This window comes from Malaclemys terrapin, chromosome 5 (assembly GCF_027887155.1).
Source record: "Malaclemys terrapin pileata isolate rMalTer1 chromosome 5, rMalTer1.hap1, whole genome shotgun sequence".
Lineage (NCBI taxonomy): Eukaryota > Metazoa > Chordata > Testudines > Emydidae > Malaclemys > Malaclemys terrapin.
This window is the reverse complement of record NC_071509.1, coordinates 69,642,623-69,666,266: the sequence shown is the minus strand read 5'-3', so window position 1 is coordinate 69,666,266 and position 23,644 is coordinate 69,642,623. Positions and strand designations below refer to the sequence as shown.

The 23,644-nt window shown below is 40.7% G+C and overlaps 1 protein-coding gene across 8 annotated transcripts in view; it reads left to right on the top strand.

Annotated features, from left to right (window-relative positions):
* Positions 1–23,644, top strand: part of CEP44 (centrosomal protein 44) — a 119,267-nt gene that overhangs the window by 34,247 nt on the left and 61,376 nt on the right. For 4 of the 8 annotated variants that reach the window (XM_054029719.1, XM_054029721.1, XM_054029718.1 and 1 more), the window contains exons 8-11: positions 3,532–3,607; positions 5,673–5,800; positions 6,063–6,100; positions 7,309–7,471. In XM_054029719.1, the coding sequence (XP_053885694.1) occupies positions 3,532–3,607; positions 5,673–5,800; positions 6,063–6,100; positions 7,309–7,429 (363 nt within the window). In that variant the 3' untranslated portion in view covers positions 7,430–7,471. Of the gene's footprint in view, positions 1–3,531; positions 3,608–5,672; positions 5,801–6,062; positions 6,101–6,980; positions 7,180–7,308; positions 7,472–9,050; positions 9,139–23,644 lie in introns of those variants that run through there. The other 4 variants (XM_054029724.1, XM_054029723.1, XM_054029722.1 and 1 more) reach the window with 3 other exon arrangements.

Below are 23,644 nucleotides of genomic sequence, written 5' to 3'. Positions count from 1 at the left end.
TATATCATATTTTGAAAATAGAGAATCTTTTTACCAGAGCTTCTTGAAAAGGTTAGACTTTCGTTCTGTTTAGCATTATCTGGTTTTCACACTAGACATCTTCATATCTTCAGGCAAACCATCTAGAAACGAGATGCAAAATTAAGAATGAGAATTCAGCAGATGGTTTGCTCAGTACTGTGGTAAACTTACTTCATTCATTGGGCAAGTTTCTCATTGATCATCATCTTATTGATTTCTGATTTAGTGGTTGGCATTTCTCCAATTCTTTCACTCCTTGTTGGTGACATTAGGTAAACTTTCTAAATGCACATGAGATTTAGTGACATCACTATGCTCGGTATGTTTAACATGCCACAGAAAATCAGCATTTTTCCTCAGAGTAGAGTATCTTTTTTTTAACTTTAAAAGCTTTTGAGAGGTAGAGGGGGGTGTGTGTGTGTGTGTGTGTGTGTATGTATAATATATAATATAATATAAAAAATATTGAAAAAAATTATATATATCTAATGCTAGTGTTCACAGCACAGTATATTTATGAGTATGTGTTCAGGATCTTCCTGTAATGCTGTAAATTACAATCCTCAGAATACTTCAGTTATTGTGAAAAGCTGTCCAAAAGTTGGAAATCTTTGCAAAAAAAACTTGACTGATGCTACAGTTTCTTGCAGAAATGTTAGAATGTTCAGTCACATCATTTTGTTTGGTTGTAGAAAGTTGTAGACATCGTTGGTGTTATAAACATATAATATGGTTCTCATTCTACATTTATTGAAAATGCATTGTTCATCTAAAAGAGGTTTTTTTGGGGGGGGGGGATAAATGAGGAAAGCTGCCATCTCTCTATGGTATTTCAAGATGCTCACTTAAGAAATTTTTAAAGAAAATTCAGTGTCTCAAAGGATGAATATGGAGCTTTTCAATTCTAGATCATGTTTGAATTTGTCTCAGGTCAGTAATGCCTGAAATGTGATACCATCTGATGTCTATTAATCAGTCATTGTGGATGAATTTGGTCTTATTTCTCAGTGTATGTCAAAATCACACAACCACTGTTAACAGTTTGTTACCCTTGCTAGTGCTCTCAGGAAGCCAAGGATTGGATGAGCATAAAGAGAATTGCCCTCTCTTTCACAGATCACTTGTTGAGGCACATTGTGGTGGAGAAGCTTGCCCCTGCTCTCAACTAGCCCAGCTCTACCTGTTCTGTGGCTTGATAAATGCCTTCTAATCTGGAACTTTTCAATACCACTAAATCCAATTAAAACAATAGATAAATATAAATAAATATTCATTATTTTGCACAGTACTGTGGATTAGACTAGCCTGTTATTTATCTGCCACTTAAATATTTTAACAGTAGTACCATTTTTTTAAAACATCTAACCGGATTGTGTTTCTTTTTAGTCTAGACTATTGTTGTAAGAGCGGAGTATACAAAAACAAGTTTGATTTAGGTTGTGTGCACCATGGTTGCCTATTTTTCAGCATAGAAGGAGCTGGTTCTTGCAACCTTCTTTTGAGAAGCTCTGAAATCTCAAAATAATACGTACATTCTAAGACCACGCCCACACCACTGTCAAAGCAGCAGCGACACACATTGCACTGAGGATACCTGGAGCTCTCAAGGCAGCTGCAGTGGAAGGGGTTGGGGAGAGGAAGCCAATCCAAACTTCTCCCAACTCTGAGGGCAGTAATTACTGTTTGCCTGTCCCCAAATGCCTGGGGAGGGGGTAGGAAAGAGAGCTGAGGGCTATGCCCTTGGGACCCTAACCCCTGCCCCCCTCAGTGTAATAGCCTTCTGCTGTTACTTAATGTAGTTAGCCCAGTAGCTCAAGTGGTAGATTTGTGTTATAGTGCTGAATGTCAGAGTTCAAACCTTGCTGATCACTCACAATGGTGGAGGGCATGGTTTATTTTTGTTGTTTGGGTTTTTTTATACTTTTCCTTTAAATCGAACTAGGAAATTGCATACAAAAATCTATGTTAAAAATTGGCACTGCAACCTTAATTCTGCCCCTTGTACCTTCACTTTATGATATAGCCTTCAATTACATGATCATATGCTATTTTTCTACAGGACCCCTACATCATTTAGCATACACGATGGATGCTAGCAGGCAGAATTAAGGTTGCATTGACAGCAGTAAATCTGGCACTTGCTAACTTTTGAGTTATTGACATGTAACCAAAATAATGTTTAATGTAAGTTTTTGTATTAGAATATATGTGGCTCTGAGACTGTACATGTGCACTCACCCTACTCCATAAATTCATATGGTGCATTATTGAAATGAAAACAGTTCTAGTCCTAGAGGGGTTTCACAAGGGTGGGGGCAGGGCCAGTGCAACCATTTAGGCAACCTAGGCGGTCACCTACGGCACTAGGATTTGGGGGGCGCCATTTTCTTCGGCAGCGACCGCGGTGGCCGGATCTTCAGCCGCCCCGGTCGCTGCCAGCATTTAGACGGAGGGAGCTGGGGCAGTGGGGCGCAGGGAGGGCCACCTGCAGCAAGGGGGTGGGGGCGCACGCAGGGGAACTCCCCGCCTCAGCTCACCCCTGCCCCGCCTCCTCCCAGGCTTGCGGTGCCTAAGCTGATTGCCTCAGGGTGGGGGGTGGGCAGCTGCCGCAGGAGGGGGCGCCTCAGGGCGGAGTGGGGGAGCTGCCGCGGGGGGTGGTTGGGTGGGGGCGCAAGGTAGAAGTTTCACCTAGGGCGCGAAACATCCTTCCACCGGCCCTGGGTGGGGGCATCCATCTGCATAGATTAACTTGCAGGATCCGGGCCTAAATTAGACAAACCTAAGTTCATGTTTCTGAAAGGAAAAACAGTAAGTCTCGATGGTCAAGGCAAAACCCTAAAACTAACTTTTTATTTTCTTAGCAAATTAATCCAGAAGAAGAAAATGGTCACATTATAACAGAGAAAGCAGATATAGCATTAATATTGACAATGTATAAAACTTTTTTTTTTTTTTTCACCATTTGTATCATGAGCCAAGTGGGTATTTTAGCCAAAATTTTCAAACTTGATTATCTAAAATTAGACAACCAAATCCAGCAATAGACCTCAAATCAGCAGCTTCAGAGTCAGAGGAGAAGAGCACTTGCAGCCGCCAGTAGTCAGTCATTCAGAGCTTTTGGTGTACAGTGTGTTTTAATAAACACCACTCAGCCTGATCGAACAATCACACCTGGATTGTTAGGCATTCCACTATGAAACTTTTGGGGTCAGTTTTTACAGCAAAGTTGGTATTTCAAAAGACAAAATGCTTTAATGAATTGACCATTTTTTCTTATGATATAAATGGGTATACTAATATAAAGGGTCAAATTTTGCATGCTTTACTCATAGGAGTAGTCACATAAAGCTACTTCCATAATGCTAGAAAAATGTGGTCAGTACCGTACATATATATACATATATTCACCCATTTGATTATAATTCTCAGTACACAGATTGCATTTAAATAAGACTCATGGCTAAGTTATAGAATTTTTTTTGTAAATGGCAAAAACAATTATTGTTTCAGGGTGACTTATCTACAGAATTTAACAATATGAGTGAAGACCATACCTCTAGTAGGAATATGACTCCAGTTTCTCCTGGTGAGTGTTTGCAATGCTCTTTACTGAAAAGGTTTTCTTTTAAGCATGCTAGCCTTGCATAAAATTGTGTCACAGTTAGGATTTTAAGTTGTTTAAATAGACACTGTCAACTTTAAAACAAACAAAACTAACTACATTTCAAGTTTAGCTGTTTCAAGTACGAGCCAGACCCTGAAATCACCCTGTTAGTTTTGGGACTTTTATGTACATTTCCTATTTTATAGAATGTGTTGTGTTTTCTCCCCTCTCCTGTGTTGCTGTGTCTATCCTCACAAAGATAATTAATTATTAGAGAAACATATTTCTTTATTTTTGTTTATAGTAAGCTCAAAAAAAGGCCTGAGGCACAAATGTGATTTTTTTTTTTTTTAGTTGATATTCAAAGACAGATTATCCTTTTTTTTCCCCTTTAACAAACTGTAAAATACTAGTAAAAGTAGTGGATAGTGGCCAAGTAAATTTCTGAAGGTGTACACAGCAAGCTTTTGAAGCTAACTATTTCCTAAGTACAAAGGGACCCAGGAGAAAATCACACTAAGTATCTTGTCAGGTAAATAACCCCCTCTGGACAGCCCCATCTCTGAGGCCAGGGAAGTAGAGGTACAGATGTGCAAAACTGAATCAAATTTTTCACTCACTCTCTTCCTTAGACTTCATCCATATCGCCTCTCCCTTCTTCCTCAAACTGTGGCTTGACTTGCCACTCCTCCAAGTCTGATCCATCCTTAGTTTCCTAATTCTCCCATTTGATCTTCTCTGGTAATATACACTTAAAGCACTGAGATGTGCCTACAACCTTAACTTCCCCTTACAGTGTTCTGTGCAGGAATATATATTACCCAGCATGTTTATGGTACTGTCTGTAGTTTAAAATCTTTCCCAAGTCAAAATCTTATTCTTAATGTGTCATAGACCTACTTAATTAACATAATTTTTGTAGACCGCAGAGTAAAGATAAGATTCTCTCTGACTGTGATGCCTGGTAAGTGAAGTGACAAACTAAATCTTATACATCATTTACCTCTGTAATATTTTTCTAGATTGTCCTACATATCAAGCTTGCTCTAACACCCACAATTGTTTTGTCAAAATACCGTACATAAATTTGTGTTAGTGGGCTATATAAGTTTTGAATTGATTTATCTTATCACATGATATAGATCAGCTGCCATCTGGAGGTTTTGAGATCCATTGCTAAATAGTGTGGTTTACAATGTTATTTTCTGAATGCAGACTCAGGACTTGTAACCTGGATCCATAGACTGTCGCTTTAATTAAAAAAACAAAGCCAAAAAACCAAACCCTACCTTTTTTTAAATGGGAATTTTTGCTTTCCTCAGGAAGACAGGTTTTTAAAATCATTATTTTTTTTTAAAATGCTAGGATAGCATCAAGCTTTTCCGATACAAAGGGTAGGGATTTTCTAATGCGTTTGATATGTTGGCCTAGCTCTGCTCCTATTGAAACTGGCACTTACTGCTATACAAATGTTTAAACCCTGATTCTGTTGAATGAATACTAGCCCTAGATTATTGGAAACTGACTACATTTTTGTTTGTATTTCAGCTGTTTATACTGTAAATCACTTACTGAATTAAAAACATATTTGGAAAAGCTTTTCATGTTATAGTAAAATATGTTTACAAAGATAATTACTATATTGCTTAAACTTTTTTTTTAAAGTTTAAAAGATCCCACAGCTGTATAAGAAAAGTGGTTTATAGTAAGAAAACAAATGTGAGCTGTCTGAAATTATTGAACGTTTTGCCCAGTAATTGTACTTGCCTAAGTGTTTCAATTGACTGTAATCATGACAAATGCAACATTCCTGGATAATCTTTGTTGTAATTTCTTTTTTGTCTGCATCATACTGAGCATACTCTGTTCATGTTATTTTAAAAGAATATGAGAAACCCATCTTGGACCTTTACCAGTAGCCTTTTTCTTTCTAAACAATGCATTCTCTTCTGTTATTACATACTGTAAATCAAACTGTTCGATAGCTGACCCTGCTGCAAGAGAGCAAAAAGGCAAAGGTGACCTAAAAATGAATATTTCTCCACAGATATTGAGAGGAAGGAGGAGATGCCAGAGTCTCTTCATCAGTCGTCTGGATACAGTTCACTATTATCCACAGACCCATCTCCTAAAGCCGTAACCATTAATTATCATGGTTTGACAGAGATTTCAAAGGTAAGTAAAACTGGCAAATGCTTAGTTGATTTCCTTTCTAAGGTCAAGAGAACAAGTAAGCATTAGTTTTAGTTGTATATACTACTGGCAAAAAACAGCAAAACTATGCAAAACTTCATCTAGGTCTGTCTCATAAAAATCCTTTTGATATGTAAACAGTGCTTAAAGTAATTTTTTTGCATGAATTCTCCAGGTTAAAAGTCCATTTCTGAAGATTGTTGACTTTGAAAGATTGCCTAAATATGTTGCTTTTAAATTGCAGGAGACAACAAGACAAAGAATGGAAAGGATAAGTAAAATGTAAGTAATAGAAAAGGGCAGCAGGAATTCATTTCCCAGTAGGGAATTGTACTGGACTAAGACATATATAGAATGTGCATATGTGTTCCAAACCTCAAAGGTCTCTACATCAGGTGTGGCATTTCCTTATGACTCCACTGGATAATAAATCCACTTACAGTTCTGTGTTTGTGGGATGAGTCACTGTTTTGGTTTGTAACAAGCAATATAATGCATTCTTAATGGTATTAACTAGAGATTAAAGAGTGATTAGAATTTGGTTGACAACTAATAGGAGTATTATCTGTCTTCTGATAAGAGTTTACTGGAACTACATAAAACTTGTGTTCAAACTTTGAGGTGAAATTTTAAATGAAAAGAGCTAGACCAGTTTCAGACCAGGCATCACATAAAGATACCCAAAATAATAAGCAGTATCTACTGCTGGTTCTAAGATTTGTAATGAAAATTTACATGTAGAAATAACTTTTATTACACTTGCTGAAGTAAAATGAAATGCATCATCATAGTGCAACTTCTATTCAACAAGATTTCTGTATCATATAAATGAGTTACTTCAGGAAGCTGAAATCATTAATCTTGTCTGCCACTTTGCAAAAACCTAAGCTCTCTGATGGTGACAGCCTTTTTAAGGCTAATTTGTGATATACAAAGTGTCAATTATCTCCTCCATTAACTTTATTTTTGTGAGTTTTGTTCCTTCTCTATGTATATTTTTTAAATCTCTCTCTCTCTCAAATACAGCAAATCTAATAGCCTGACCAGTGTAAAAACAAACAAACAAAAAGTCAGGAATGCTGCTTTGTTACTTTAGCTTCATTCATTAGTAGTAAATGTTTGTTTTAGTCTTTGTTTTAACCAATTTTAAAAATATTTTTAGGATTGAAGAAACTTCAGAATTGCTGAAAAATTCAAAGTAACACATCGTAGACAATTTTCTGTCTAGACTTCTGGATCTCAAAACTATTATGTAAATTTGTACAATTTTAAAGTTATTTTGAATATATTATCAGTTTTAAGGACTATAATTGTTTTAAAATTGTTTTTATTTTTACTTGAAGAATAAATGTTTTCTAATACCTTTTGTGTCATGATTACATTAATTTTAACCTTTTGCTATAGAAAATTGCATGAGTTGAAGTCATTACAGCGGTGTATTTTTGTGTTGACATTTGTTGGCAGCGTGCTAAGTAATATGTTTTTTAAAGTGCAGGCTTGAGGACCATGGTTTACATCCTGTTGGAAACACTCCAGCTGGGACTTGCATATTGCACCCAAGAGACTTTCTTACATACCATCTTGCCATCTGTACTGTTCAATAAGACTTAATGAAAACTTAAATGCACATATTGTAAATGTGTACCTTTTTTGTTTTGTTTTTTTAATTATAAATTTTCATGGTTTAGTCAGAAAGCACCCCAACACATTATGGCTTCCATTAACACTGACAAAGTGAAGGTCATTTGGATCCTAAACACTAAAATGTGTAAGTAAGTCCACAGACTTTGACTATGAGAGATGTGGTGAGTGTTTTAGTGCTCTATTACCCAACACATTTTAAGACCAGCAGCACAGATGGAGACCATCCAGTGTACAAAGACATACAACATTTTTATGATTTGAAACTATATAAAATTTCTCTTTTGAGACATAAGTAGATGTAAGACTTCCATAAACATGATATAGTCAAATCAAAGGTGTCAGTGTGGGCTGTGTAGAGAGATGGGATTTCATCCTTCTTTTTTAAATTACTGGGTATTTAAAGTGTTACAACATGCTGTAGCTATTCATATTCCTTTGATTCACATGAAAAGATCAAAAAATGACATTGCAACAGCTGAAGATATCAAGACTTTAATGGTATAATTTTCAGATGGAGCATCTGTTTGTTCTTCCGTTGTAAAAATAATTGATTTGATTTAATAATAATTATGAATATGTTCCTCCATAAATATGTGATTGATTTCATTTTACATATCCAAACTGAGTAACATACAATAATCTGTTGTTGCTTCATAAACTCAGTGAAAAGCTTAAGGACTGAACACACTTGTAATAAACTCCCATTTTTTTCCAGTATACTTAAGCTTGCAGGTTCCCTGGGAAGCAAGCTTTACACTGGTGATGGCAACTTACTTTAAAGTTTATTTGGGAATACCCCTGGCTCACAACCCACTACTCCAGTATTCTAAAGAATAATTGTTTAAATTGTCTCATCTCGAGAGAAGAAAAATTTCCTACTGATCTGAGATGGTGTCTGTTGTGTGCAGTAAATAGAAATTATAGCACCATCTTGTGGTTCATATTTATACGAAGTATTTTTCAATGTAGAATAAAATTGTTTTGATACAGAGTACCCACAATCACTGTTGCTTTGAAACAGTAATGACAATGTTTTGAGTATCGACTTTTCATTGTTTACTATATTGTATTGAAACAGGCTTCTAACTGGTAATTTAGGGTGGAAATTACTGCAAACACAGTGGCATGCTCCCAAAAGTGCAACTCCACTGTTAGCAGTAACAACAGGAACACTAGGTGAGATGAGCAATGCCACTTTTATCATTGTGGTGACTAGAGGTAAAAATGCTAGTATCCTATGTATACTAATACACTGGTAGATCTCCATGACTGGTAATGAAACAGTTGGCGATTTCCCCCCCAAAGAGTTAGACATTAGAGAATGTGTTTTTCCTAACAGCTTTTATCATGACTAGTTTCTTTCAACTTGCCTAACAAGAATTCCGGGGTTTCAAAATGTTTTACATGACTACTGTTTTTATCTATTTACTGTGCTGCTATTCACACTTGAAAGTTCTTAAAGATGCTTCTTTAAAAGAGAAGAAAATCAGTCCACTGCAGAACAGACACTCCTTTCCTGAATACCTTTCTTCTTAATTTATATAATTTAAAGAAATTAATTGAAGTCTCTCTCTCTCTCTCCTCATAGATCATACAAAAGAATCCCACCTTTCAATTCTTATGACACTCGTGATCATGTAAGGGATAATGAAGCATAATTGTATTAAAGTGGAACACTGAAGCAGGACCTCTTCCTAAAATTGCAGTTGATCTTGGACTGGGTTCTAAATCTTCTAGTAGATGTGAACTGAAGCATGAATGCTTGTTTGAGGAGTCAAAGTAACAAAAAATAAAAATAAAAAAAACCCCAACCCCAGAACCATAGCAATCATCCAATATCTTTTAAAAATTATTTAGAACATGCTTAGCTTGTGTAATAACCGTAAAAATCTGATAGTTACTGAAATATAATCTGAGTCACAGCCCTTTTGTTAATCTTAATTGGGGTTGCTGTAGAGGGCTTCTTGGGTTTTAATATTTGAATGCTGTGAAGCATAGCTAGTAAGGTAACAATTGCAGTATATGGCCTTAGAATGCACTTTAGGCTTTATCATATTGGGTTAGTTATTCTAATAGAGATGACAGAAACAGTATCTCGCTAAGAGCCTGACCTAACTCCCCTTGACCTAAATGGTCTCAACATAGTAATGCTTTAGGGGGAAGGGGGGAAAGACAGGATTTAATTCTTAATTCTCTACAGTAGCTGTGATCTGTGCGTGTGTGTGTGTGTGGGGGGGGGGTTAGTCACCATTATTACTAAGTATGTCCCACTTTCTTGTTTTTATGCTGCTTCTATGAATTATATTTCATAACTTTACACTGGTCCTTGGGGAGAAATATATTTCTTCCTTGTATTATTGAGTAGCTCACCAGCTGGTCAAAAATATGCTGGGTTTTTGCAAAGCTGAAATGTTTCATGAACACACATAAATTTTGAAGAAATTTTCATAGGGAAAGTTTTTGGGGTCCAGGGTTCTTTGGTCACTTTTAACAAGAAAGAGACTAACATACTTTGTAGGTTGGTGATGTTTACGCTACTGGCTTGGGATGTGGGACACCCAGGTTCGAATCCCTGCTTTGCCTGATTTAGACTTTTTTCATCCAAGATCACTCCGAATCAGGTAGAGCAGGGATATGAATCTGATTCTCCTACTTCCCCAACCAGAGCCCTAACCACCAGGCTGTAAAAGGTGAGAGTATACTCATCCTCAGCTCAGGTTTCGAACCCACAGTGGATATTTTGACAGAATTCTGTTTTTCAAAAACAATGGAAAGGTTTCTGTTTTGTTCCAATGTGGAATGAAAACAAATTCTAAACCTTAGAAAGTTTGCCATGGAATGGAATTGTTGTCTCCGGACAGCTCTACTGAAGAGGAGAGATCCTTTGTCTGCTAGTGTTTGATTTCCCCGTGGTGTAATCTTCTGGAGTGGTGTTTGTTTCTGTAGCACTCCATAGAGGATGTGTAGAGCTCATGTTGTAAATTCTAAGAAATGGGTATTATGCTGCTCTTTTAACCTATTAACATGAGGTACTGGTGCAGCTTTGAAAAAAACACTCCAGTATACAAATGCTCTCTGCATCTTAAGCACATCTGAAACTTGTTCCCTGGCAGTGTATATTTGTTCCATTGGAATTGCACTTCTAATTTATCAGGGGTTTTTTTTTGTTTTCAGTCCAAGAAAAAAGGCACTTTAGTTATGGGAAAAACTCCAGTGGGAAAATAAAGTAACATCACTGACAAAGCTAAAATTCTGGTGCAGTGGTGCTGTTTTTGCCTGTAATCTTAAGGGGATACACGTTGAAATTAGGACCAAAAATTGATGGTAATAGGGCAATCTCAAATGCAGTAAAGAATATGGCTTTTCATGACACACCCTTGGGCCATCAGAAAGACAACTGTGGCCGTATTGTGTTTGTAATGATTTATACAAGACATAACATAGTGTTTAATCGTTGACTTGCAATAAGTCACTGAAAGTATATTTTTAACAGATGTGTTCCAAGACTATCCATGAATTTTAATCTGTATATTTCTGTTCTAGTATAGGTCAGCAAATTGAACAGAATTTAGAGATAATTTGTTTGGGATTATTTGTGAGCCTTGAGTATTGGTCAGCGACTCTTGATTTCAGGGAGAGAGAAGCTGGAAAAAGCTTTTTTGTGCAAAATCCTGAATTTGGCTTATACAAGAAAATTGATTTCTTTTTTGAGTCTCTGCGCATGTGGCTCTCGCCCAGGGTGTATATACACCTGCTGCATCTGAGTGGGATCCACATGCACAGAACATCTTGATGAATCAATTACTATAAGGTAAGAAACTGTTATTGTATAGTTGAAACTTTGTTTGAACTGATCAAATGGGAGCAAATGTTTGCTTGGAAGAGAGTATGAAATAGGATTATCGCAACCTTAGGTATATAGGGAGGTATATGTAAACTAAATCCAGCAGTTTGTTTTATGCCAAATTTGTAGTAGTTTAACTATTATCAACATATCATGCAGTATAGGTGGAGTTCTGATGTGCATGTGAATAGATTATAGTGGTGCATTTTATTTTGTTTGATAGGTAACAGCTATAGTATGGGTGCGCGTGATTGCACAGAGTAGTGTTTCCATTTCCATATTATGCCAAGTTAAGATTCAGAATTACATAGTTTTCAGCTGTATGGCCTTGGATAATTAATCTACAGTAACTTCTGTACCTCAGTTTTCAACATCTGTAAAAAGAAGAGAGTGATGCCTGTCTGTTTGCCTCACAGGAGCATTGTGAGGATTGATCAATTGTTTGCCTTATGCTTTGAAAATGTGGTGTTTCTCTAACATTGTAGGTATAGTTTTCAGAGTTCTTTAATTTAAGCCAATCAATTCCTTTCCTTATTCAATTATTTAGGCTCCATCTTATTCGAGACTTAAATGTTTAACTCTTTTTGAAATCCTCCTCTCTCAAAGTACTTCAAAGTCGTATCAGTACTGTAACAAAATATGGAAGTTGGTGCTGGATGGGCTGCTTTGCTTGAATTTCTTCATCAAACTAATATTTATCCTGTGTTATAGTGACACCAAGACTTTGCAAGACTACAGACTTAAATTTTGCGCTCTCCTTTTGTCTCACACACTACTGTTAAATCCTGCATTTCTGTGTCCACTTCATGCTATATAGTTTAAAGTGACTAGCCTGTTAATGTTAAGAGTTGTGATTTTTTTTCTGCCATGCATCCTATTTCTAGCAATGCACTCTTCTTCACTACTCCATAGCTCCGTCTGTCAAAGTTCCAGAAAAAAATCATGCTCAGCAGCCAGAGTTGTGCGAAGGGCTTCTCAATGCCAACGTACACAGATGCCTTGAACAGGTTGTTCTTTCTAACGAGGTAGAAAATCCTCAAACAAGAGCACCTTTACCCCCAGTTCAGAATTTTGCAAATATATACAAATTGGAAGACTTTAAAAATAAAAAAAAAGTTAAAATGGCCATTGTGCAATCTTTATACATTGTTTTGTGGTCTTAAGTAACAGCCAATTCTTACTTTGTTTCTGATCTGTTCGTGCTGATTTTTGTGTTCCTTTTTTTCATGAAGATGTTCTAGCAGTCATTGTTAACAAATTAACAGCTTGTGGTTAAGCATCAGAATGAGATTAAGAAAAGGTTTAATGTATTTTAAAGTGATTTAAACTTTGGCTGTTAAGATGCTGCTTTGATCCACTGATCATTAATTGTCCCCACTATTAACTATCCACACATGCATTATTCTCTAGTAAAGCCTTGTTCTTCATATATTACTGGCCAACAGGGATGGCATGTTCACTTCCAGTCTGACTTTCCCCCCTTGGTATAGATAGACCTAAATGTTTGGGGTTTTGGGAAAAAAAAAACAAAGAAAACCCTCTTCTTTAACATCAGCCATTTTCATTAACTCCCAAAATTCAGCCATTATTTTCAAACTTAATGCTCTATTAAAATTTACTGAGCCATTGTTCTGTAATAGGAAAGTATGACAATAAATAGTCATCAAGCAAATCTAAACATCTTTGGTTAGTAAAAACTATCTACTGAAATAATAAGTAGTACATTGAGTGAATTATTCTGACACTTTTATTGCACTGTAACCGTTACAGGTTCTCTCTGGGTTCCCCCATTTAGTTTTACTGTGAAACTGTCCCTTGTCAATTTGCAGCACATGCATACTTTTCATTCACTCTAGTTTCATTTTGTCTTTACCCCAATTATTTTGAATTAAGACTGTCATTGGTGCAAGTCCTTGAAGACTCTTACAGGTTTCTTCCCCCGTTGCCTAAATTCTATATCCTCTGAAGGCTTGTTGTTATACTTTATGAACCCTTTAATAGATGTCCAAGGTTATACCACAGCACACTGCCTTGTTCAAATGTGAAACAGATTCAATTGGCAGTAGGGCAGCAACTCTTATATTTTTCTGGTTGCCCCAGCTAATGAGGATCGATAGACTTATAGTGGATATTTCATAATCTGATAAACTCCTTGAATAACCTTGCTTAGGACATGGAGTAGTTCAGGGGTAGGCAACCTATGGCGAGCTGATTTTCAGTGGCACTCACACTGCCTGGGTCCTGGCCACCGGTCGGGGGGCTCTGCATTTTAATTTAATTTTAAATGAAGCTTCTTAAACACCTTAAACCTTTTTTAAACACCTTTTTAAAAACCTTATTTACTTTCCATACAACAATAGTTTAGTTATATATTATAGACTTATAGAAAGAGACCTTCTAAAAACATTAAAATGTATTACTGGCACGCAAAAATCTTAAATCAGAGTGAATAAATGAAGACTCAGCACAGCACTTCTGAAAGGTTGCCGACCCCTGGACTGGTTGAAATCTGATAGTTGACTCACTTTTCCAATTTATTTAGCATTGTAGCTCTCAATAGATGGGCCTGTTCTCAGAACCTTGAAAAGTGGCTTTTTAGTAAAATCCTCAACAATAAACCCCACTTAATCTTAAACAAACCAACCACTCACACAATCCACATTTGTGTCTTCAGCCAATCAGTATGTATGTGTCTGTTTCATTTTAAAATGTAAGCCATTTATAGCAGGGAGTCTGTGTTGTACTAGACCAAGAATACTGATTGCACTTTGTAAATAAGCACAATAGAAGTAAATATTACCATTTGGTTTTTGTTTTAGTCCTGCCAGAAACCCCTAGTGTGCTAGACATGATACATACACATAGTAAAATACACAAAAGAGCTTACACTCTAAATAAACAAGACAAAGGATTAAAGAGAATCATCCCTGTTTTATAGAGGGTGAACTGAGAGAGATTTTGTTACTTGCCCAATGTTACACAGGCAGTGATGGAGCAGGAGGCAGTCTACTATCTGGAGATAACCATAGTGCAGCATGCTGCAGCTGCAACCTTTCCCACAACATGCTGCCCCTTTCTTTGAAGCTTCATGGTTGTGATGTGTAGGAACTGGTTATGCTAGCTTTGTGGTGCCTAGCTGGGGAGCTGTGGCCAGTTTCTATCCCCTTTCCACTGCCTGAGTGGAAGAGGCCACAGAATCTGACCCCCATCCTTTTAAATTTTGCCTAGTAGATGAGAACTCAAGAAATGGATAATAACTTCTTATAAGAAATTTCAACTCCTCCTCTAAGGTACAGTCTACAGTAGAAGAGGGCATTTGTGTTCAAATTACCATTTCACAATACAGTACAAGCATTGCTCTCCTTAAATCAGGTTGTGAAAGTGCACGAGTTGCCAGCATGGTCGATGTCAAACAACATTTGAGAATGATTCTCAGAAAACCAAAAGTTCAATCCTCAGTGTGCCGAGTTTACCACTGGTCAGCTGAAATGGTCTGGCATACCTGAAAACAGCCACAGGGCTTCTCTAAGTCAGCCAGTGGCAGTGCTTCTGTAGGGACTGTTGCACTGGCTAAAGATCAGGCAGAGCTCCATAACCTACATTTTGGCACTCCCCTTTGGTAGAAGGGGAATTCTCTACAGCCCCTTCAGAGTAGATTTTTTGACTGCTTTCTGCTGCTCCTGAAGCAATGCAAAGTGGCCAGGACCAAAGATCTGGTTCCATGTTTTCAAAAATCAGTTTGGAATACAATTCTTAAACCCATTAAAACGGGAGGGCAAAACTTTTGGCCCGAGGGCCACATCGGCGTTGCAAAACTGTATGGAGGGCTGCATAGGGAAGGCCGCAGCTCCCCAAACAGCCTGGCCCCTGTCCCCATCCAACTCTTCCCACTTCCCACCCCCTGACTGCCCTTCTCAGAACACCTGACCGCCCCCTCCCGGGACCCCCTGCCCCTTATCCAACTCCCCCCTTCTCCCTGACTGCCCCGACCCCTATCCCCACCCCCTGACAGCCCCCCCTGACTCCCACGCTTATCCAACCCCCTCCAAACTTCTTCCCCCTACTCCCTGTCCCCTGACTGCTCCCTGGGACCCCTTGCCCCTTATCCAACCCCCCTGCTCCCCGCCCCCTTACCACGCTGCTCAGAGCAGCATGTCTGGCAGTTGCACCGCCTCACCACCCAGAGTGCTGCCTGCATGGCTGCAGGGGAGGGGGAGACAACAGGGGAGGGGGCGGGGGCTAGCCTCAAGGGCCAGGCAGGACAGTCCCGCAGGCCGGATGTGGCCCGTGGGCCGTAGTTTGCCCACCACTGGATTAAAGCATAATTTCTTCACTGGTGGGCAAAGCAAATCTGAAATTAGTTCAGAAACCTTTAGAACATGACTTAGCAGAACCTAAGGTGAATGAGATTCTACTCTTATTGCAGCTGTGTAACATGGATAATATATAGGACTGTATCACATCATCAGTTCTTAATCAGAACTTCCCTCACAAATAAGCTGTCAATACTAAGGGTGTGGCATAGTAAGAGTGTAAGGTTGGTTGGTTTGTTTAGTAACATGTAACAAATCCTCACAGTAAAGATTTAGTTATTCCAACTGTATAGTAGTTTTACCTCAGAAACAAAGAAGAAATTTTATTCCTTTTTGGTTCTTGACAATGTGCATTTGTGCATCTTCCACCCCCATGGGAACCAGAAAAAAAAAACAAAAAAAACCTATTACTAAAAATAACATCCTGTATCGAGTAAACTAAACGCGTTATTCAGAAATAATGTTTGAACCTGAACTTCTCAAGTCACAGAATTTACTAAAGGATCATTCTTTGTTATTGCCCCAGTAATAGTCATTGTACAAAATTAATAAGGTTGCCTCCTACCACAAGTAAAGCTCTGGAAGTGTAGGTTGTTCATCTAAATGAAGCATATCAATTATAAATTCAAGTTTCCTATTTCAGTGTAGTTTATTGGCTAGCTTAGACAGAAGTGTCTACCATAATGTAAACAGTTTAGTCTTTAAGTTACATTTTTTTCATACAAGATTGACATTTTCTGCTTTTTCCAGATAACAGTAGCCAACACTCTTATCAGGGAGAAGACTGGCTGCAGTCATTGTGTGTATAAATGGTCTGCAGTTGGGCCTTAGTTTTTAATCTTTTCCTAAACACAGACATATTTCTCAGCAGCCTGACCAAACTGGTTCTTGTGTCCAGGAAAATCACTAGATAGCTTATAGAAAAATGAACTGCGGATAAACACTTAAAATGAAGTGCAAATTAAACAAAACTCTCTAACTTAGGGGATATTCCATATTTTTAATCAATTTTATGTACATTTCTGGCATTGAGTTTTGGCCAAATTATTCTTTCTTGTGAGATATAGCTATAGGTGCCCTAATCAAGCAGCTATAATTGGGGGAAAATTGAGTTTTCAATTGAAATGATTTCTTCCACAAATGATTTTTATAGATACATAGATAGCAAGGTTGTTTGAGAACTCCAGAAAAATTAAACAGCATTATAAGTATTTCAGGTGGAGATTAGGTTAAATATAACTTTAGGCGTGACAAATTTGTCATTGGGTAATAGGAGGAGCAAGCAATCTTGTTGATTAACAAAAATGTTAGTGTTCTGTGTAATAAGATGGATTTTATTTCAGTTACATAACCAGGAATCACTTAGGAGGAGAAAGAACTACTAAAGACCTGGGGTTTTTTGAGGTGTGGTGGGGGAATGTATTTACAGTATACTGTTATCACAGGTTCAGGTCCTTATTAGTTCTGTATATATGCTGGTAACCTAAGCAGTTGCACAAATATTAATACCTTACATATAAACACTTTATATTGTATACTAGGAGAGCAAGGCTTCCTAAATGATCTTTTTTTTTTTTAGCAAAAGAGAATGTGTTAAATACCCACTTATACATCTCTTCAACATTAGCTATGGTGCTTTAGCCAGATACTACTCCTTTTCCTTTCTTTTGACCCAATGTCACTAATGGACCATACAGATCATGTCAGCTGTTTGTTAAGCTGGAGTTAGGTGGACACAGATAGTATTCCACCTCATGTATTCAATAGTTGTGATTGTTAGTGAGTATAGAACTATGATCTTTAATTTTAATACTTAGGCATTACTACCACTGACAACTATGCCCTCTCAGTGGGACAACCACCGCAGAATATAAGCACACTTGTCCTTTCACCTTTCCTTACAACACCCAATGCCTACAAATTAACACCTGCTGTAATTTCTTGTGTTTCAAACTTCTTCTCCCCACAGTAGAAAAGGGAGATTGATAAGACTGAAATTTATCACATCTGATGCACTCAATGGGTCAACACGTTTCACAGGCCTTCTGCTGCTGTTATTTAGCAGGTTCCTCAAATAGTCTTCAACATATTGGCTACTTTGAGGTGAAACTCTTTCTGTGTCAACTAACTGAGTTTTACCACAGGTGTAAGAGAGATCATCTATACGGTATACATCTTTTCTTCCTGATATTTCCTTCCTTTTAGAAATGCAGCTGTGTATTCTTTTCCCAAAATCTCCTCCTTTGGATTCTATCTGGAATATATATTTAGGGATTAGGAGTTTCAGCTGTCACTGGTATTGTTTCTTCTAATACCAAAGCTACTTCTGCTGATTGGTATTGTCCCCACAGCTCCTTTAGGTCTGTAAGTGCTGTTGCAGGGGAGAAGGAGAAAAACAGATTGTCCTTGCCAATGTTCTTGGGGTCAATAGGATCATGGTCTGCTCTAAGTGCACATTCAGCAAAAAAATCAGATTTGTTTAGGTAGTGTCCATATACAGGATAATATGCTAGAAACATTGGTTAGCAGATCAACAATAGTTAGATTAATCCTTTAACTTTCCTACAGCTGTATTGTTCTAATATATAAATAAGCAAAGAAATTCCTCTAAGTCCTCAGTCCTTTTCTGAATATTAATTAAACTAAGTCATTTAATTTCACGTCTTTCTCTCCACCCCCCATCTTACTGAAGGGAAAATGTATAATGCAACATCTTACTCTTTCAGGTGAATACAATATTGGTTTTTTCCTTAAGATTATTTTATTGTTTTATAACTAGTACTTTTTCCAGGAGTAGAATACTGTTTGTATGATTGGCTGAGAGTGTTTCAGTGCTTTATGTAATTCCTATGAGACATGGAGAGGAAATAAATAGGATCAGTCAACTGACATCACTTAAGTGATTCTATTGGCATCTGCTCCACGTATATTGTAGAGAATATAAAACCATTTGGGGGATTCTTCAGTAAAAGGGAGGCACGAAAGAGTTTTCTGTTGATGTATCCAGCACATGAAGTTGAAGTATTTTGATTGTATTTCATGAATAAGGTTGCAATCTGGAAAAGGTATTGTTGGGAAGAATACCAGGAAAGCTATAATCCAGTGCATTAGCAAAATCTTAACTAGAGAGGTTTATAAATCAGCCTTGAGAAAGACACTGGGAAATAAACACTTAGACAGTGAACCCATAAATCTGAAAACGATTCTGACTGACAAATACAGTATATACATTCATGTCAACTAGACATTGATATATTTGGATGGTTATTTGCATAGGAAATCTTATACATCTGTATGATGTCATCTATGTGTTTGCATTTCTCCTTTCTGTTCTGAGTTCAAGTAATTGTAGTGTAACCTCTTAGTTTCATCAAGTGTCAGAATTCTTTTTAGCAGCGGTTAAAGCTAAGGCTGGGATTTTCAAAAGCACTTCTCATTGGCCTAACTCTGCTTCCATTGACCTCAATGGGAATTTTACCAGTGGCTTAAATGGGAGCAGAGTTTAGGTCAGTGCTGAGTGCTTTTGAAAATCCCCATCCTAATAAAAGGGAAGACTCTGACTTCTTAGTTACAATACATGTTGTAATTGTAAATCTTTTAATTCCATTTTTTGTCACTGACTGTTGCTGCTGGTGGTGCTCCTCTCCTTGGAAAACTGAAATTCTCCTCTGCTCAGCATCTAAAAGTCTGTAGGTGAGATCAGCCTTGATCCGCCCTCTCAACAACATAAAGGCTGCTCAGTCAAAGTTTGGTGCCAGAACATTGTAATAAGAAAGGTAGCACAGCACATGGGTTAAGTTAACTGCTGCTATACAATGAAATTGACAGCACCTTCTTATCTCTAAGCTTATTTCATTCTATCCTGTTTCATCTGGACCACATTTTATTTCTTTCTTTCTATCTCTGCTTGCTAGGACTCTACTTGTTGGAAAATGATGGACATCACATGTTGACATCATGATGTTGTGACTGTATCTTCCATCGGTTTCTGAGACTGGCAGAAGATAGGAAATGTTACCTTTTCAGCACACTTTAGAAACTACATCTTGTATCAGAGGGGTAGCTGTGTTTAGTCTGTATCCACACAAAAAATGAGGAGTCTGGTGGCACCTTAAAGACTAGCAGATTTATTTGGGCATAAGCTTTCGTGGGTAAAAAACCCCACTTCTTCAGATGCTTGGAATGAAAATTACAGATACAGGCATAAATATACTGACACATGAAGAGAAGGGAGTTACCTTACAAGTGGAGAACCAGTGTTGACAAGGCCAATTCAGTCAGAGTGGATGTGGTTCACTCCTCGCTTACAGACAGCCCCCCAACCTGAAGCAAATACTCACCAGCAACTCCACACCACAGCCCAGAAACACTAACCCAGGAACCAATCCCTGTAACAAACTCCGTTGCCTACTCTGTCCCCATAGCTACTCTAGCGACATCATCAGAGGACCCAACCACATCAGCCACACCATCAAGGGCTTATTCACCTGCACATCTACTGACGTGATATATGCCATCATGTGCCAGCAATGCCCCTCTACCATATACATTGGCCAAACCGGACAGTCTCTATGTAAAAGAATAAATGAACACAAATCAGACATCAGGAATGGTAACATACAAAAGACAGTAGGAGAATACTTCAGTTTCCCTGGACATTCAATAACCGATTTAAAAGTAGCCATCCTTCAACAACAACAACAACAACAAAAACTTCAACAACAGACTTCAAAGAGAAACTGCAGAGCTACAATTCATTTGCAAACTTAACACCATTAATTTGGGCTTGAATAGGGACTGGGAGTGGCTGGCTCACTGCAATTTTCCCTCTCTTGGTATTGACACTTCCTCATCAATTATTGGGAATGGATCACATCCACCCTGACTGAATTGACCATGTCAGCACTGGTTCTTCACTTGTAAGATAAAACTCTTCTCTTCATGTGTCAGTATATTTATGTCTGTATCTGTAATTCTTCTTCGAGAGATTGTTCACGTCCATTACACATTAGGTGTACGCGCGCCGCGTGCACGGACGTCGGAAACTTTTTCCCTTAGCGGCTCCCGTCGGGCCGGCAGGGCCCCCTCCCTCCCGCAAGAGCGGCGCCCCGCTCCAGGGTATATATATCCCTGCCGACCCGACCCCTCCAGTTCCTTCTTACCGTCCGTGGCGGCGTTGGAACAACTCTGTCTCTCGTCTGAGAGTGTCCCTTAGCATAGTCATTAGTGTTATTTAGCAAACAGTTATCAGTTAATTAGTAGTAGTGTTGAGCTTAGTAGTTAACGGCTCATTAGGTACTTAAAGTTCCTGCTGTGGTTGCTTGGTCAACCCCGGCACCAGCCCTGGGTGGCGGGGCATGCCGCACGCCCAAGGCTTGTGCCACGTGCCGCAAGCCTATGCCATTGAGTGACCCCCACGACTCGTGTCTCCGCTGCCTGAGGGAAGCTCACCAGAAAGAGCGCTGCAAGATCTGCAAGGCCTTTAAGCCCAGAATTAAGAAAGAAAGAGACTTTCGCCTCAAGCAGCTGCTCATGGAGACAGCGTTGCAGCCCTCCACTTTGGCGGCACCGTCTGCCTCAGTGCGGAGCGCCCCGGCATCGGTGCGGGAACCGGCGCCGGCGGGTCACTCGAAGCCCACAGCACCGACCCAACGGGGGCATGTACGACACCGGTCGTCTTCGCCGGCAAAATCGAAGGGCCAACCCAAGGCCCGAGGACGCTCCCCGCATCAGAGGGCGGCGCCGGTGAAGACCTCGAGTGCGCCTAAGGCCGGCACGGCCCTGGCACAGACCCCGGTAGTGGCTCTGGCGCCGAAAGGCCCGTCGAGCCCCGTCGAGTGAGGATGAAGGGCTGGAGGAGCTCTTGGAACAGCCCTCCACTCCAGACACATTTGAGGCAGCAAAGGACCTCATTGCATTGTCCGTTGAGGGCCCTCCACGAACTGAGGATGCTCCGCCAAAGCTGCCACACAGAGGCAAGCCGGCGATGGTGCGCCCATCACGGTCGCTATCTCGGCACCGTTCAAGGCACCAGTCCCGGTCAAGCTCCGCCTCGGTGGACTCCCGGTTGCCCTCGGCGCAGAAAGCGCCGCAGCAGTCAGGCTTCAGCAAGCGGTCGGCACCGACTCAGCAGCCAAGCACGAGTCGGCACCGGGATGCGTCGGCGGTACGTTCCCCGAGACTGACCAGCCATAGTCGTTCCCGGTCCCGTGATCACCGGTACCGATCCAGGTCCAGGTCGGCGAGACGCTGCTCCAGGTCCTGGTTGCGGAGGCGCTACTCCCCAAACCCGGACCGGCACCGTTCTACGGCTCCACCGTGGCCTTCCAGATCACCGTCCGTGGTGTCGGAGACTGACTCGGGCCGGTACGGCGGGTATGCCCATAGGGCACAGGCTAGCAGGGACTACGAAGCCTGTGGCCATCCCCAATGGGGCCAACCAAGCCAATGGCCATTCTGGACACCCTGGGCCTACCACCAGCAAGGGCCCCCATCTAGGACCTCGAGATCCGGGCCATCAGGGTACCGATCCCGCTCTCCGCGGTACCGCCAGCCATCTCATAAGGAGGCAACGATCTCTAGACCGCAGGAGCAGGAGGGAGTGGACTCGGCATCGAGCACGGTACCGTCCCAGTCCCACACCGTTGGTCAGGCCCCAGAGGAGCAACCGGTCGATGCCGGGTTGCAGGAAGATGAGGATGGGCAGAAGGCCCCAACCTCTTCCTCCTCACCGGACGAGGCAGTAGCGGGCACAACAGTGTCTGGCCCTCCCCGGATTGATCATCGGGTGCACCAAGACCTGCTTCGCTGGGTAGCCCTCAATCTGGGCTTGCAAGCGGAGGAGACTATAGAACAGGAGGACCCCATGGTCGATATCCTGAGCCCGGAGGGGCCCTCCAGAGTCGCTCTCCCGATTATACGGACAGTCCAGTCCAACTATAAGACGGTGTGGCAAACGCCGGCCTCCAGTGCACCAACTGCAAGAGGTGTGGAGAGGAAATACTTCGCCCCATCTAGAGGGTTTGACTTCCTCTTTTTGCACCCGTCTCCTTGTTCGCTGGTGGTCTCGGCGGTCAACGAGCGAGAGCGTCATGGCCAGCAAGCCCCTGCGCCCAAGGGCAAGGAGGCAAAATGATTAGACTTGTTCGGAAGGAAAGTCTATTCGTCTGGGGGCCTCCAGCTGAGGATCGCTAATCAGCAGGCAATTCTAAATAGGCACAATTTTAATTCTTGGGCATCAGTCTCCAAGTTCAAGGACTCCCTACCACCGGACGCACATCCTGAGTTCACGGCCCTGGTGGACGAGGGGATGGCGGTGGCCAAGACCTCATTGCAGGCCTCCCTCGACACAGCGGCTAGAACAATCGCGTCAGGGGTAGTGATGAGGCGTTCGGCATGGTTACAGGCTTCAGGCCTTCCGCCAGAGGTGCAGACCACACTGCAGGACCTCCCGTTTGACGGTTCGGGCTTGTTCTCCGACCAAACGGATGCCAGGCTACATAGCCTTAAGGACTCGCGAGCAACCCTAAAGTCATTAGGAATGCATACCCCGGTGACACAGCGCAAGCCCTTTAAACCTCAGCCACCACAGAGGCAGTACCGCCCTCGCCCTCGGCACAAACTGTACCGCCGTCGTGGCAGGGATAACAGGCGGAGACGTAACAATACGCCTAACCAGGGTCAAGGTCCCGGCCAGGGCAAGCCGCAGCCAGGGAACAAACCAGGCTTTTGAAGTTACGCTCGAGGACAGCGTACCACATTCCATACCGGATCCTCCTCCCAAGTTTCAAGGACCGCCTGTCCCATTTCTACCGGGCATGGTTGCGCATAACATCGGACCGCTGGGTCCTGCGCACAGTGAAGGTGGGCTATACCCTCCAGTTTTCCTCGCCCCCTCCCTGCCATCCTCCTTCCCTGTCCCTCTTCAGGGACCCCTCTCACGAGCAACTTCTCATGCAGGAGGTACAGACCCTTCTCGCAGTAGGAGCAGTGGAAGAGGTCCCACCGGACCTAAGGGGAAAAGGA